Source organism: Hibiscus syriacus, unplaced genomic scaffold, assembly GCF_006381635.1.
Source record: "Hibiscus syriacus cultivar Baekdansim isolate YM2019G1 unplaced genomic scaffold, ASM638163v2 tig00110931_pilon, whole genome shotgun sequence".
In the NCBI taxonomy this organism is placed as follows: Eukaryota; Viridiplantae; Streptophyta; class Magnoliopsida; order Malvales; family Malvaceae; genus Hibiscus; species Hibiscus syriacus.
The window spans coordinates 1,013,529-1,029,197 of record NW_024062918.1 but is presented as its reverse complement, the minus strand read 5'-3'; the positions used below and the strand labels follow the sequence as shown (position 1 = coordinate 1,029,197).

At 33.4% G+C, this 15,669-nt stretch overlaps 2 protein-coding genes across 3 annotated transcripts in view; one reads left to right on the top strand and one right to left on the bottom strand.

Annotated features, from left to right (window-relative positions):
- The window catches only part of LOC120146798 (BES1/BZR1 homolog protein 4-like), a 34,571-nt gene extending 29,080 nt beyond the window's left edge, over positions 1 to 5,491 (bottom strand). Inside the window, exons 1-2 of one of the 2 annotated variants that reach the window (XM_039160293.1) lie at positions 5,451 to 5,491; positions 1,937 to 1,949 (exon numbers count right to left, since the gene is read on the bottom strand). The gene's annotated coding sequence lies outside the window, so the exon portion shown is untranslated. Of the gene's footprint in view, positions 1 to 1,936; positions 1,950 to 5,450 lie in introns of those variants that run through there. The other variant, XM_039160292.1, reaches the window with a different exon arrangement.
- LOC120146796 (protein transport protein Sec61 subunit alpha-like) lies at positions 5,368 to 8,610 on the top strand. Its single transcript, XM_039160290.1, has 8 exons — positions 5,368 to 5,437; positions 6,244 to 6,602; positions 6,807 to 7,034; positions 7,123 to 7,477; positions 7,560 to 7,687; positions 7,800 to 7,935; positions 8,163 to 8,432; positions 8,600 to 8,610. The coding sequence occupies exons 2-7, from the start codon at positions 6,259 to 6,261 to the stop codon at positions 8,400 to 8,402; spliced, it is 1,431 nt and encodes a 476-aa protein (XP_039016221.1). The 5' UTR covers positions 5,368 to 5,437; positions 6,244 to 6,258; the 3' UTR covers positions 8,403 to 8,432; positions 8,600 to 8,610.
- The last annotated feature ends 7,059 nt before the right edge of the window (positions 8,611 to 15,669 follow it).

Here is a 15,669-nt window from a genome sequence, read left to right as displayed (position 1 = left end):
TAATTTTGAAAAATGGTTATAATTTCCTGGCTAAATTTCTTCTGGGCATTTTCAATCTTTTTGGAGGATCTCGCTATTCTCCGCCAGTGTAAACGTGGACGATTTAACAGGACAGATACGTCTCCTTTTCAGGGCATGCCTAGTTTTCATTCATCAACTGTTATCGTTGGTTTCTGGCTCGAAATTTACTTGCCATGAGTGATATCCAATACTTTCTTAACATGCATTCTGTAATCCTTATCGTGTTCGACGACAAAGATTAATCTTGCATATGCATAGATGTCTTAAAGTTTATTCATATGCATGTATGCGAATGTCACTAACACCTTGGAATAACTGTGAAATATATATGCTCTAGAATAGTTGTGATTGTTCAACATCTTTGATGCTTTCATAGATTTTTTTTATTTATAAATCTTAAAAAACTTTTAACCTTTAACAATAAAAGCTCGTACTCTTGGTATACACAGTGCTCTCTAACCCGATATTCTGAATATTATATATATACCTCTCTATCTAATCAAAATAAAATAAATTTGGATCTGCGCCGCTCGTCGTTCTTTCTGCGTTCTTAATCAGGTCTCCGGCTGTTTTACATAGCTTTGATGGATGAGTGAGAGAGCCTAGGGGTAATGCTTATTACAGGGTTTCAAATCATGGTCGAAAACGTGACAGCGCCCGCAAAATAGCGGTTTCGCCGCCGTCCGAGTTACCCGCTACACCCGCAATAGCACCCGCGACGGCTACAATCACGGTAAACTCGAAATGACCGAAAACACGACCGCAACCGTGATTTGAAATCCAAGCTTATTATGGTCCTGGATAAGGCCTAAGTGTGAAATTATTTAATGTTTTTTTTTATCTAAATGTAAGTAGAAATTTAGTTCTGTAAATTAAATTATGTATATATCGATTCAATTGAATTAAAAATATATCGTTACATTTGTATTTATTTATTTATTTAGATTTAAGTTTTGTAATAATTTTTTAAATTTATTTTTTAATAAATTTGTAGGAAACTCGAATATGAGAAGTCTCAACCTTTTGCTAACAGGGCAGAACCTTATTGACATTATTACTTATAATTTAGAAAATGGAAAGCTTTTTTTTTAGGGAAAAGTTAGTGAGTGACGTTGAATAAATCAATGGGTAAAGTACACAAATAGTTTTTTTAATTATAAGATATTATTTTATTGAGTACTCTGATTATTAAAAATTACGAAATGATCTTTTGATTATAGTGTATTTTTTTGTTGAGTCACTTAATTATTAAAAGTTATAAAATGGTTACCCGACTATTTATATGTTCCAAATTTGTCATTTTTTGTCAAAAAATGACGATAATTTGAGTTGGATGACATGTTAACCTACTTACTATGATATTATAAAATATGATTTCAAAATCTCCAATGACTATTATATCTTAGTTAACAAGTTAACGTTCAGCTAAGGCTGTCATCAAATTTTCAACGAAAAAGGACGAGTTTGAAATATATGAAGAGTCAGATGACTATTTTGTAATTTTTAATTGTTAAGGGACTCAACAAAGTAATATCTTATAGTTGAAAAATCATTTTGTAACTCCTAATAGTTGAAAGATTTAATAAAAATAATGTCCTATAATTGGAGATTATTTGTATACTTTACCCTAAATTAATTAGGGAGTACGTTAAAATAAATAGTAGTCATAAAATTGTTCTTAGGTAGCTATATATTTGTCAATATTATTGTATGATGATTCGAATTTGAGTGATTGATTTTGTCGATAACATTATCAAAATTGTGATTATTAATAAATGATTTTAAAACTGATTTTTTAATTAAGCTAAAGTAAGTACTCTCAACCATTTAAAATTTATATTCTTAAGAAAAATAAAGAAAAAATCATAAATGATGTATTTAAGGTTTTTCCTATTTTTTTCTTTGATTGCCATTACTCTCTTTCTCTCTTTTATCTTTATGATAGACATTAACACCAATTTTGGTTTTAATCGTCGATTGCTAATATTTATTGTTTTATTTATTTATTATAGCATATATTTATTTTATTATTTTTTAATAATTTTGTCTTCATGACATTATTTTCTCCGTCTTTATGACACATTTTTGATAATTTGACTGTTGTTTTTGTATATCTTTTTTCTTAAGGTTGGATTAGATATCGTCACCACTGATTAATATGACGTTTATTTGCCATTATGTTGATCTTTCCTGCTTTGGACCATTGAATTGGATTTGAATACATGATTTACGTTCGTTAATAGTTTTTTCACGTCACTCAACTTTGATTTACAATATATCGATAGTCTTTCAATATTTTGATAAAATTTTATGGATTGTTTATCAATGAAATCAAATCTGTGTATCTACCTTTGTTCGAGTTTATTTGGTTAAAATTTTAACTTTTTGTCATACCCCATAAATTGCCACAATATATATATATATATATATATATATATATATATATATATATATTATATGCACTAAGAATAAAATAATGTAGTGGCAGACAATGGCTTAACCACCATGCCATGTTATTTTTTTTATTGAAAACAATAGATGGTGGTCTTATTTTTAAATGTGGGGTGATTACTCATGTTTGGCAAACCCCCCTTCCTCCCGTGTTTTAAACCTAGTTTCCCCTCTAAAAGAATTAGTTGCTGTCACTTCTCCTCCTCCTCCTCCTCCTCCTTGCTCCGACAGGCGGTGCACGTCATTGCCACCTCCATCAGGTGCGCATGGCCTCCGTGAAGCGACCCCGACCAACCTCGCTCCGAAATCGATCACAGTTCGGACGAATCAAGAAGGAAAGTCTACGCCCAAAACCCCGATCGCCATTTCAACGACCATCTTGCTTCACCGCCCCCGATTTTTGACTCCTCGTCGCCTCCCGATCAAAACTCAGTAGGTGGGTTGCGTTGACATTTCGTCTGTCCGCCGTGGTTAAAGGCAGATCGTTTAATTTGGATAATATTTCAGTGTTTTAGCTTGAAAACATGTTATATTTGGTGTTGGTTTAGATTGTTGTAGCTTAGGGAGTAATCGGTCGCCGACTAGACCCTATTTCGTCAGACCACGTGCTCCCACGCGTCGTCGTTGCGCGTGGGTCTTGTCTTCATTCGAGTTTCTTCTAGAAACCGGTCTAGCCTGTCTGGACTGGTCTGAACCGATCCCACTCGACCCGAACTGTTTGACCCGACCCGTTAACTTTGACCATAGTTGACTTTTTGGGTCAAATTTTCTAAAAAGTCAAATTTATGAAGTCATATTTTGCATTTTTTAACTTCCTAAATCCGAAGTCTGTTTTTCCAAATTCGAACCCGAAAGTCTCCAAATTATCAGTCAAACCTGTTGACTTTTGACTTTGACCAAAAAATAAATTTTTTTGAAAAGTTATATTTTATGTTTTTCAATGTTCTAAGTCCGATTTCAAAGTCATTTTTGTCAAATTCAAACCCGAAAGCCTCCGAATTGGCCCGTAAACCTGAAAAATTCATATTTATCTAAGTGTTTTAATTTAGTTAATTGAACTGAATGGTTAAGGACTAATTATTGTTATGATATGTTTAAGGTACTCGAGGATCTCCTGACTGTTTCACTGCTCGACCTGGTTCCTCCCGATCCGCTCGTCCACGAGAAGCCGTGAATACTCGTATAGTTCTGAAACTCTGTTAGTTATTCTGTTTAGAATATTATTCCGAATATAACCCTGTTCTGATATGACTTAGGTTCCCGTTCAGTCGAAGAGCCTAGTGAAGCTGATGCTCGATAGATCTTCCATACTGACCCTATTATCGAGGTGTGTTCCTTATGTGTAGTATAAATGTTTTAAATATCTGTTTGAAATATCATGTGCACATGATTGTTTTCTTTGATTTGAAATGCAATGTTTGATCTGATTTGACTACTGTATGATTTACCTGATTCCGAATTTACTGAAATGCAAAGCATGATTGCCCGATTTATGATTTATGGATACTGGTTTAATGAACTGATGATCTGTCTGAACTCTGAATTACTGTTACTACTGGTTACCGTCTGAAAAATGTTTTCTTCGGGGTACTCTGGGTACTAGTATGAAGACTCTGGCAAGTTCAGTCGCTGTTGGTAATTCCTCTGATAGGTTCTGCACCGATTGGTAATTCCTTATAGACCTAAGTCGAGCATTGGGTAAGCTCTGTGGCCCTGAGATTTTCTTGGGTAAGCCTTTGTGGCCCCGAGAATTGTTTTGGGTAGGCTCGCAGGCCCCAAGGTACTCCTTTAGGTTGTGCAGTTCTGGGGATCTAAACATGGCGTTCGGTTGGAGGACGATGCAGAGTTTTTAAATTTAAAAACTCCTATGATGTTTTAATGATTGTAATCTGTATTGGTTTTAAAAATCACAACGGTATGTATTTATTTATGCGTTTTTCGAACTGTTTTACCATCTTTCAGATACTCTCGGATAGACACTCCGTATCAGACACTTGGAGGATTGGTACATTTAGTTCAGAGTATTTTGTTGTAATATTATGTCTTCCGAACTGTTTTTAATTATGGTGACATGTACCTTATTTTTGAAGTATTTATCATTTTATGACGTTTTTTGCTTTTGTTACTGATATTTGATTTTCGATGTTTCGTATTTATTTCATGTAATATTTTATCTGGTCTCTTTCATGTTTTATATTTACGAATTTAGTTTTATCGTTACTTATTATATATTTTTATAAATGTCATTTATAATATGATATATATATATTATCGAATAATGTTTTGGGAAAAATGTCTTTGAGAATCTTTAATGTAATCCGCTAGACTTAATCGAAACGCATAAGCTGGGTCTAGGGTGTTACACTTTTCCTTATATGTTCCCTTTATAATATTAAGTGAATATTTTTCTTGTGTTGATGGTTATAAGAAAATGTATTTATTATATATTTAGTTTATGATTATGATTATAAACTTTTATTGTAATTTATATATTTCTTAATTTTAATATAATTAATAATTTTTATTAAATAATAATAATAATAATCAATGATGAGATATAATGATAAAATTTACATAGATAATGTTCATTAGAATTTTTTTATCTCATTTTGTTTTTTAATTATACAAAAAACAGCTATTCAATTTATATTAGAAGAAGATGACCATCATTACTTGGAACAACCTTATATCACCATATTCGTTTTAATATATTTCTTTGAAATGGTCTATAATATCTATTCTTTTAAAAAAAAATCATACTCCAACAATACACGTGGCAAACCATTATTGGACAGACTATCGTGGCAAGTCAGCTCTTTCTCAAATAGTGCCCGAGGCAAAAAAAAAAGTACTTAAAAATATCAATTCTCTCTTTCATTTTCAACCCAGCACGGAGGCGATTTTCTCCTTGAAATAAACGAAAACTTGTTTCAAAGGTAAACTTCCTGCTCATCGAATCCTAATCGCATGCCTTTGATTCTCTCTCTCTCTCTCTCTTTGTTTCTTTTCATTATTTTTGAAGCTTGTCTATTGAGAATTTTTTTCCCCTGGGAAATGATTTGATGTAAGTGTGTTTTTGTTTCCAGATATGCATTTGCATGTATGATTATTTGTTTTAGAATGTTTAATTTTCGAATTTTGGTTTGCCAGATTTTCTCTACCGAATTGTGGATCGGCTGGAAATATCTTGATCTGTTAGCTTAGCTGATTTTTGAACCGATCATTTTTAATATTATCATGATATTGTTTTTAATAGAAGATTTGAAATCAGTTTTTAGATCGGATTGATTGAATTGATTTGCAGCATTTCTGGTAATTTATGTTGGATGCTGACTTTAATCTTTAGATCTGATTGATTGATAGGTCTGCTATATAAAAAAGTTTCTTTACAAATTGGTTTGGCTTTAAAATTTTATATATTTTCAAAACATCGGCTGTAATCTTCAATTCGCGTTTATTGCATGTTTCTCTTTGTATCTGTTATGCGGATGTGGCTGGATATTTATGCGTGCTTCTTTCTAAATTACGTTGTCCAAATTGTCGGAATTGGATGAAAGATTTAGAGATTGATAAAATGTCAGATAGTAATTAAGCAAAGATTCATTGCATGCCTGTGTTCTAAATATTTTTCTGACTAGGAAGATGTTTCAGCTTTTTCTTGATTTTGACAATCAATGATAGTACCTGTTCATCCATGTGTATTAAATGCATTATATATTTTTGCAAGTTCCTTAACTGACAAACAATTGCTGAATTTGTGTTGTTCTTCAGTTCCAAATTGTCGATATGGGAGGTGGGTTCAGAGTACTGCATTTGGTCAGACCATTCCTTTCATTTCTGCCTGAGGTTCAGAGTGCTGACAGGAAAATTCCTTTTAGAGAGAAGGTCATCTACACCGTGATCTCCCTCTTCATCTTTCTTGTGTGCAGTCAGCTTCCACTTTATGGAATACATTCTACGACAGGTGCTGATCCATTCTATTGGATGCGTGTTATCCTTGCATCCAACCGTGGAACTGTTATGGAACTTGGGATTACCCCCATTGTGACATCCGGACTGGTGATGCAACTCTTGGCTGGTTCAAAAATCATCGAGGTTGACAACAGCGTTCGGGAGGATCGTGCACTCTTGTAAGTGTTTTTCACTAGCCTATTTTAGGATTTTAACATCTTTTTTGCTAATTGATGGCTATTTTTCTCTTCTATAACTTCAAGGCAGTATTTATGCTTGGTTATAGTTTCTTTTGATAGGTCAGACAGTACCTTTATTTGTCCTTTATGATTTCAAATTGCATGTTATAATATTTCATGGTTTTATTTATGCGTGCTTTGCAGAAATGGGGCTCAAAAGTTGTTGGGCATCTTAATTGCTGTAGGTGAGGCAGTGGCATATGTACTGTCTGGTATGTATGGCAGTGTTGGACAGCTTGGTGTTGGAAATGCTATTCTTATTATCATTCAACTTTGCTTTGCTGGAATCATCGTTATCTGCCTAGATGAACTCCTCCAGAAGGGATATGGTTTGGGTTCCGGGATCTCCCTTTTCATAGCCACCAATATCTGGTATGTTACCATATTGTTTTCCATGTTCAACATAACTCAAAATGTATTCCTACAAGTGGCTATCCTAACTACTATTTTAATTGTGAAGTGAAAACATTATCTGGAAAGCCTTTAGCCCTACAACAATTAACAGCGGCCGTGGGGCTGAATTCGAAGGTGCTGTCATTGCCATGTTCCATCTATTGATTACTAGGACGGACAAAGTTCGTGCACTTCGCGAGGCTTTCTATAGGCAGAATCTTCCAAATGTTACCAATTTACTTGCTACAGTGTTGATATTCCTTATTGTCATCTACTTCCAAGGTTTCCGTGTTGTTTTGCCTGTAAGATCAAAGAATGCTCGTGGACAACAAGGATCGTATCCCATTAAGCTATTCTACACTTCCAACATGCCTATCATCCTTCAATCGGCTCTTGTTTCAAATCTTTATTTCATCTCCCAGGTAACCCATTTACTCTAGATGAATGTGGCTTCGTTTTTCTCTTAATGTTTGAACTTCTTTAATGCTGTTTATTTTTGTGCAGTTGCTTTACAGGAAGTACAGTGGTAACTTCTTCGTTAATCTTTTGGGAAAGTGGAAAGAGTCCGAATACTCTGGTGGTCAGTTTATTCCAGTTGGTGGTCTAGCATACTACGTTACTGCCCCTGCGAGGTTAGAATTGATCTTTGTCCGTCTTTGGAATGAAATGTTTGATTTTATTTCCTTTTTGGCTATTTTCTCTTCATATATGTTAATGCCTGATTTTATTCGACTTTTACTACAGCTTGGCGGACATGGCAGCAAATCCCTTCCATGCTCTGTTTTATCTGGTGTTCATGCTTTCAGCTTGTGCCTTGTTTTCGAAAACTTGGATTGAAGTTTCCGGTTCTTCAGCCAAGGATGTCGCTAAGCAGCTCAAGGTAAACAAACCATTACATCATCATCAGTAAAAAATGCATTTTCTGTTTTCTAAGAGTACTGATTCGCTGTTTGTTTGCCTCATTTATGAAGTGGAAAGTTTGGGAATCCCACGAGTCTCTAAGCTTTTGCGTAATATATGATCAAATGATGTCGAGCATATTCATTGATTTGATTAACCTGTCCTCGTTACCATTTTAAAAGTCATGTTCTGTGGTTACTTCTGCAGGAACAACAAATGGTGATGCCTGGGCACAGAGACTCAAACTTGCAGAAAGAACTGAACCGATACATCCCGACTGCAGCCGCGTTTGGCGGAATGTGCATAGGTGCACTGACCGTCTTAGCCGATTTCATGGGAGCAATCGGTTCAGGGACCGGGATCTTGCTGGCCGTAACAATTATATATCAGTACTTCGAGACGTTTGAGAAGGAGAGAGCCAGCGAACTCGGCTTCTTCGGCCTCTAAACTCCGAAGTCCGATGAATGGTAGGGGTAGGTTTCCACCTTTTGTTAAAACATTCCCCCCTGGATAGAAGTTATTGAGGTCCTAACTGTAACGTGGTGTCGTTTTAGCGCTTTTAAACACGTTCTTATTTATTTTTGCTGTTTTAAACCAGAACTTTGTAGTTTTTTTCCATTTCAGAATACAAATTCTATGTGAAGAAGCCTTGACTTCCTTGTTTTCTTTTATTTTTATTACGTTTTTTAATTGTTTGGGAGTAGATCATTTGATTTTTATCTCTAATTGGATCTGATTGCAAAAAATTAAATCAACAATTTTAAATTTTGACATTGAAGAAAGTTCAGTGTTTGACACTGAAAACATATTCCTAAATTTGACAAACATAGCGGCTCCATATAAATAAAAACCTCAGTTGAGTTAACCAGCGATCCAACGACAACCCAAAAGAGACCAACAATGTAGCACCAGAGGACAAAAATTAAAATCTTGAGACCAATCAACCTTCATTGGCTGCTAATCGAGAATCCATTTATTATAAAGTTTATATGCGGTACATGTGTCAACAGCACGACTTGGCTTTCTGGGATAATTTCCAATAGCCACCGAATCAATTGATAAACCGTTTTTTGATAGTGAAATTACATGTATTATGAAAACCCCACTCTAAATAATCACCATGCACATGATGGTTCAGGGGAATACGCCTCAGCAATTTGTCCAACTCATCTTGCTTCTTCAATTTGCTTGTATCCTATACTGTTAGAAGACCACCTGATCTTCCTTCTGAATTGAAACTCATCATTCATCTACAAGCGTCTTTTCTACATGGTGGCCTAAATGAGACTGTATTTGTGGAGCAACCAAACGGTTCGACTAGTTGTAGCATTCGCGGCGCAAAGAGGTTGGACTATCTATCAACTAGATGTCAAGTCTGCTTTTCTACACGGTTAACTAAATGAGACTATTTGTGGAGCAACCGAACGGTTATATCCAAAAAGGAAATGAGCATAAGGTTTATGTGCTAAAGAAGGCAATTTATGGGCTTAAACAAACACCTCGCGCGTGGTACAGTTGAATAGAAGCTTATTTCATCCAAGAAGGCTTTGAAAAATGCACTTTTAAGCATACATTGTTCATCAAAAAGCGACATGGTAAATTGGTAATTGTTAGCGTATATGTTGATGATCTTCTTGTTATGATGAGTTGATGATCATTGAATTTAAAGAATTTGATATGACAGATCTTGACAGGATGCGGTATTTTCTTGGTCTTGAAGTTCATCAAGAAACTAATGGCATATTTATCGGTCAATGTAAGTATGCATTACAGGTGTTGAAGCGATTTGAAATGGATAAGAGTAATCCGGCCAAAAATCCGATTGTCCCCGGATTTAAGCTTGTAAAGGATGAAGGAGGAGTTAAAGTGGATAAGACTTATTATAAACAAGTTGTAAGTAGTCTTATGTATCTTACGGCAACATGACCTGACATGATGTTTGTTGTAAGTCTTTTAAGCAGATATATGGAACATCCTACTGAAATGCTTTTACAGGTGGCGAAACAGACTTTGAGATACTTGATGGGTACAAGTGAATTGGGATCTTCTACAAAAAGGGAGGAGAAGAACAACTTGTTGCATACACAGACAGTGACTATGTTGGAGACATAGGAAGAGCACTTCAGAGGCTTCTAAAAAGCTGCCAGTTATAAGTTTATCTTCAACAGAGGCTGAATACATTGCCGCTGCATCATGTGCATGTCAAGCCGTATGGTTGTGAAGGGTATTAGCAAAGCTAGATCAAAATAAAAAAGCAGGCACCATTTTTTGTGACAGTAATTCAGCTATTAAGCTCTCAAAAAATCCAGTAATGCATGGTCGCACCAAACATATAGATGTGCGTTTTCATTTTCTTGGAGAATTGAACAAGAATGGGAGCATAGAGTTGGTCATTGGATTCAAAAAACATAATACATAGTCACTTTTGTTTTATTTTAATTAAGACGTGGTCACTAAAACGTTGACTTCCGTTAGTTTGATGACCGACACGTTAGTAAAAGAGTTTAGTTTTACTTTAACCCTGAACTTTAGATAAAATACTAATTCGGGACCATTTTATAAATTTAAAGTAAGTTAGGGACAAAGTTCTAATTTACCATTTTTAATATACTTTTTTCCTTCCCCTAGCAAAGGATGATACCCTGGATAGACCCAGCGATGAATAAGAGAGGTAATTGAAAGCACTAGATTTGGTTGCTAAACTTGACCACGATTAAAAAGATTAAAACAAGAAGAAGAAAAACTCGATGAAAATTGCTAGTGACAACAAAATGGATTTTTAATTTGTTTCTTTTCAACAATTCAAGTTGAACGACGCCATACTTTCATACACCGGAATCGTTGATCTGCAAACTGTCAAAGCTTCTTTCCATTCTTCCAACTGCATTAGTATCTGTAGAAATAATTGATCCAATTTTATCAGAATCACAAGATACGACTCGATTGTTATGGCCCAAAAAACCAACGTTAATTCACCAAAGGATGTTTGTTAGAAGAAGAAACATGATGTGTTAGCATTCGGTTTAGCTTCAGAACTTATTCAGTGGTTCATCAGATCTGGAAGTAACAAGAAATGAATATTTATTGATATGAACATGAAATGGTAGCATGGACCCTACTGCTATATCACACGAAATTGATCTATCCTTAAATTAAGTTTCTTCAAGCAACGTTCGGCTAGAAAATGTGAATACGACTTATGGAAGTAGCTCAAGAAATTTTTCCCGAGTTCGCATCAAGCTGACAGAAAAAGGACGGCAGACTTCCATCTGGAGATTTTCAATACTTTTATACAAAACAACAGCTTCCCGAGGATCTGAACTTTAGGTTAAGAAACAACTTTCATTCGTTTCTTTCTAATTTCTATGAATGCAAAGATTTTGAATGAATGATCTTCTGTTATATTTTTCAGCTGATAAAATACACGTACATACAGGAGTACCTAAACTTAAACAATAATATATATATATATATATATACCCATAACTACCCCGTAACAGGTCAACAGAATGCAAATTAGATCATTATCAGATCACATTAATTCACTGAAGAGAAAATTATATTCTCAAAACTGTGGCAGGGCAAAAACGCATTCAACAATATTTAAATGATTTTTCTTGATAATGAAAACTAGATAAGGATACTGCCTGAGGAATTAGACTTAAGAGCCTTGTCCGACAATGCTTTGATATCAGTAACAGTCCTTATCTCTTGCTTTTCTTGCTTCTAGTGAGGCCATTTTTTGGCAAACAAATCACTTTTCATCTGCGTATACAGCTTACAAAATGTAGAAGTTTAGTTCATTTTTGCATTCCTCCAGCAAGTGTGGAAGCTAGGAGAAGAAGAAAAGTATATTAAAAAAAGGATAAATTAGAACTTTGTCCCTAAATTACTTTGAATTTATAAAATAATCCATAATTAGTATTTTATCTAAAATTCAGGGATTAAAGTAAAACTTAAAACCCTTTTACTAACGTGTCATGTCATCAAACTAACAGAAATCAAAGTTTTAGTGGCCACATGTTAATTAAAATAATACGAAAGTGACTATGTATTATGTTTTTTTAATCCAATGACCATTAGATTGTAAAACTCAAACAAAAGTGACCAAATCTGTAGTTTACCCTTTAATTTATTGAAATTTTTTTTTCTTGAAATTGAACATTTGAAGAGTTATCTTCATTTATATGTATATAGAAAATTACATTAAATTATAATATTTTATAAACTTTTATGTTTATTATAAATATTAAGGTTAATTATTCCATTCATACATTAAGTATATTCAATTCTCAGTTTGATACATAATATTAAAAAATTCTCGAACTTGTATATGGTGTTTTCTATCGTTAACAAGTTCACCCATTTCCGTCATGGAAGGTGATGTGGCACTTTAAATGGGTGTCACGTGGTATGTGTCATTTCCCTCGCCCATTTCCAAAGTGCCACGTGACATTTTGTTAAGGGTTCCACATCATCTTTCGTGACGGAAATGAGTGAACATGTTAACGGTACAAAACATCATATATGTAATCGAGAATTTTTAAATATTATGTATGAAACTTAGAATTTGGTATACTTCATATATGAATGGGGCAATTAACCCTGAATATTATAAACATATATCAAATAAAATAAAAAAATAAGATAAAAATGTAACATTACGTTACATGTTAATATAAGTGATGGAATAATATTAACATACTCTTGATATTTTTAAAAAAAATATAACGATCAAACATTTAAATTAAATCACATTTATAATAATTTTATTTTATAATAAACCATAATGAAAATTGGATGATGAAAAACGTAGGAGAATCTAAAATTCTCTAAGACACTAAAAAACACAAAACTTAGTTGGAAAAAAAGTAAATAAAATACAAAGACAATAAAGAGAATGAACAAGAAAAAGGTGCAGATTAAATACAAAGTATTCTCAAGAAATGATCATATAAATAATAAAATGAAGAATATCTCTCGGCCTTTTTATAATCATCGATATAGATTGATTTATATATACGGTTAAGATGAAATAAAAAAAACAATAAATAAAGAAACTAAATCCTTCTTTGTAATTATGCTCACATGAATTATAATAATAAAATTAATCAAAATTTAAATTAGAGCTTACTATATTTATTTAAAGATCAATTCAAAATCAATTTTGGTTTATAAATCAAGTTAATAAATGAATTCAAATAAAATATATAGTCTTAATCGTGATTGCTTTGCATCTAAATCATTTTTGAGTCATTTTCAGTAACATAATATAATAAAAAAATTGAGTGTTTAAATACATAATATAACCGAAATTAATTAAAATTTAATTGCTAATGACGATAGATGTGGATAGTCTAGCAAAGACCGAATTTTAGAGATAAACTTGAAATTTCAATTAACCAGATAGAAGAGTTAGTTGCGGAAGTTGGGTTTCGTTGAATGTAATTGGCGTGTATCCAGGAGAAAAAAATCTAATTTGATGATCGGTCAAAATTAAGGCTAAGCAAAATCTAACGATATATCATCTCAAATGAATTATTCTACTTTATTTACTTATTTACTTTATCATCATTTATTCGTTATTTATTTTTATTATTTTATTATTTTCATTTTTTCTAAATATTCCATCTTTATTTTTTTCAGATTAAACCAAACGATCTAAACAAGCAGTGGTGGTTTTTTGGGATACTCTAGATTTTGGTATGGATACTAAATATTAAAATATATGTGGATATCATATCGTTTGTAATCTTCATATTCATAGGTGTACTTTGCTGCTTCATGGTCTTTCTGTTTTATAGTAAGTACACAGCAATGGTGATTAAACAGAACTCAAACTCGAACACAGGTCAGTCTCCGGTAAGCGTGTCCACCAGATAAAGGTGGCGCTCCGTCCATTAGCGAGCTATCAAATCTGAGTATTTCTTCATCCACGATTCATGCTGGAATAAACCCTAGTGAGGGTGTTTCTTTATTATTAATGAATCTCAAAATCTTTGTATGGAACGCTGTGGGTTGCTGCTCAAGAGTCGGTTGAATTCTATTTAAAATATTAAAAATATACAAACGAATAGTAATTAAAAAATATTAACTGAATTTTGTTATATAAGATAAAAATAATCATAAAGAAACATTAATTTAATGTATAATAAAATATATAATATATGAATATAATATTTATTTATTTATTTATTATCCATATCCTAGTTTAATTAGAAATTGTATTATAGATTTCGTTTTCTAAACTTTTTTTATTCTATAAATTAAACCACAAAACTTGTTTTTATCATTCAATTTCTAACTCACACATCTTTTTGAGTATAAATAAAAACCCTCTTTTCATCAAATATTAACCCTTCATCCTTTTGTGCATCTTTTCGTGCATGGACTGTTGATTTAATTTGGATCCCTCGTCAGGCCAACCATGCCGCTGACGCTTTGGCAAAACACGCTCCTCGCTCCACCTTTGAGCTCTCGCACCTTCAAGAACCGCCAAGCTATCTCCATGATCTTCTTTGTAGAGACAGAGATGGTCCTCCCTATTAAACCTACACTCTCTTAGTCTAGCTTGTTAGTTTCCACTTACATTAAAAAAAAACCCTCTTTTCATCAAATATTAACCCTCCATACTTAAGAATCCATCGATGCCTGTAATCCTAAAAAGTGAACCTAATTTGGATAAACGGTTCTTGAGAAGATTTGTTTCAAGATCCAATAACTCTGGAATTTTATATCCTTCAAATTAAACTTTTTGTAAGTGTAATTCCAAGAACGAAAAGTTACACTTAGTTTTTCAGGTTGACTGTGTTTCTCCTATCATCGTACCACCAATTTAATGGTGTATATGGATGAAACCAGAGATAGGATGTATAAAACTGTTGGATATCTCCTTAATTGGAGAGGTTTTAGAAAATTCTAGAGCTTTATAGAGAAGTGTAGAATTTTCTAGAACATTCCGGAGAACTCTAGAGAAGTATAAAACTCTCTAGAAGCTTGTGAAAGAGTGTGGAATCCTCTAAAATATTCTAGAGATGTGTAGAAGCTTGTGGAAGAGTGTGAAATCCTCTTGAATATTATGGAGATGTGTGAAACCTTATAGAAGAGTATGGAAGAATATGAAAGGGAGTGGAAGAGTGTAGAGCTTCTTAGAGTGTGTGGAGCATTCTAGATAATTAATCTCCACCATTGGATGTAAGTAATCTCCACCATTCATTGTGGAGGTGGAGTAGTATAAATAGGGGTGGGAGGCTTCATTCCTAACCATCCCAAGAAATCCAAGCTTGAGAAACTAGAGAGTTAGAGAGCCTCTTTGAAAGAGAAGAGAGATAACTTGGGAAATCTTTATCCTTAAGCTTGAGTGAGCCACTAAGTGTGAGTCAAATTTTGTGAACACATCATTGTAATCCTACTATTCTTTTGTATAGTGGAAGAATCTCCAAATTGGAGAATTATACTCTTGTGCTCTCGTTATTATCTTTAATCTTTAAGTGTCTATCTTAACTTCACGAAGCGGGAAAGATCGTTATTCTCAACAAAAACTAAATAGGGACGGATCAATAATGTCAGGATATTCAAGTTTTGGTGTTTATTTCGTGATCACAAGGGTAAACCACTGTGTGCTTTTGCAACAAAAACATTTAAAGAAAATATATTTTTGGTAGAGTTATGGGCCGTGTGGAGGGGCCTTATTATTGCCTTAAATTTAGGTATT

Bases quoted from the DNA above. Each gene is read 5' to 3' on its own strand.
- LOC120146796 (XM_039160290.1), top strand. From the start codon at position 6,259: ATGGGAGGTGGGTTCAGAGTACTGCATTTGGTCAGACCATTCCTTTCA. The intron at 7,035-7,122 runs GTATGTTACCAT...TTAATTGTGAAG, and splicing joins TTCATAGCCACCAATATCTG to TGAAAACATTATCTGGAAAG. The intron at 7,688-7,799 runs GTTAGAATTGAT...CTTTTACTACAG, and splicing joins TACGTTACTGCCCCTGCGAG to CTTGGCGGACATGGCAGCAA.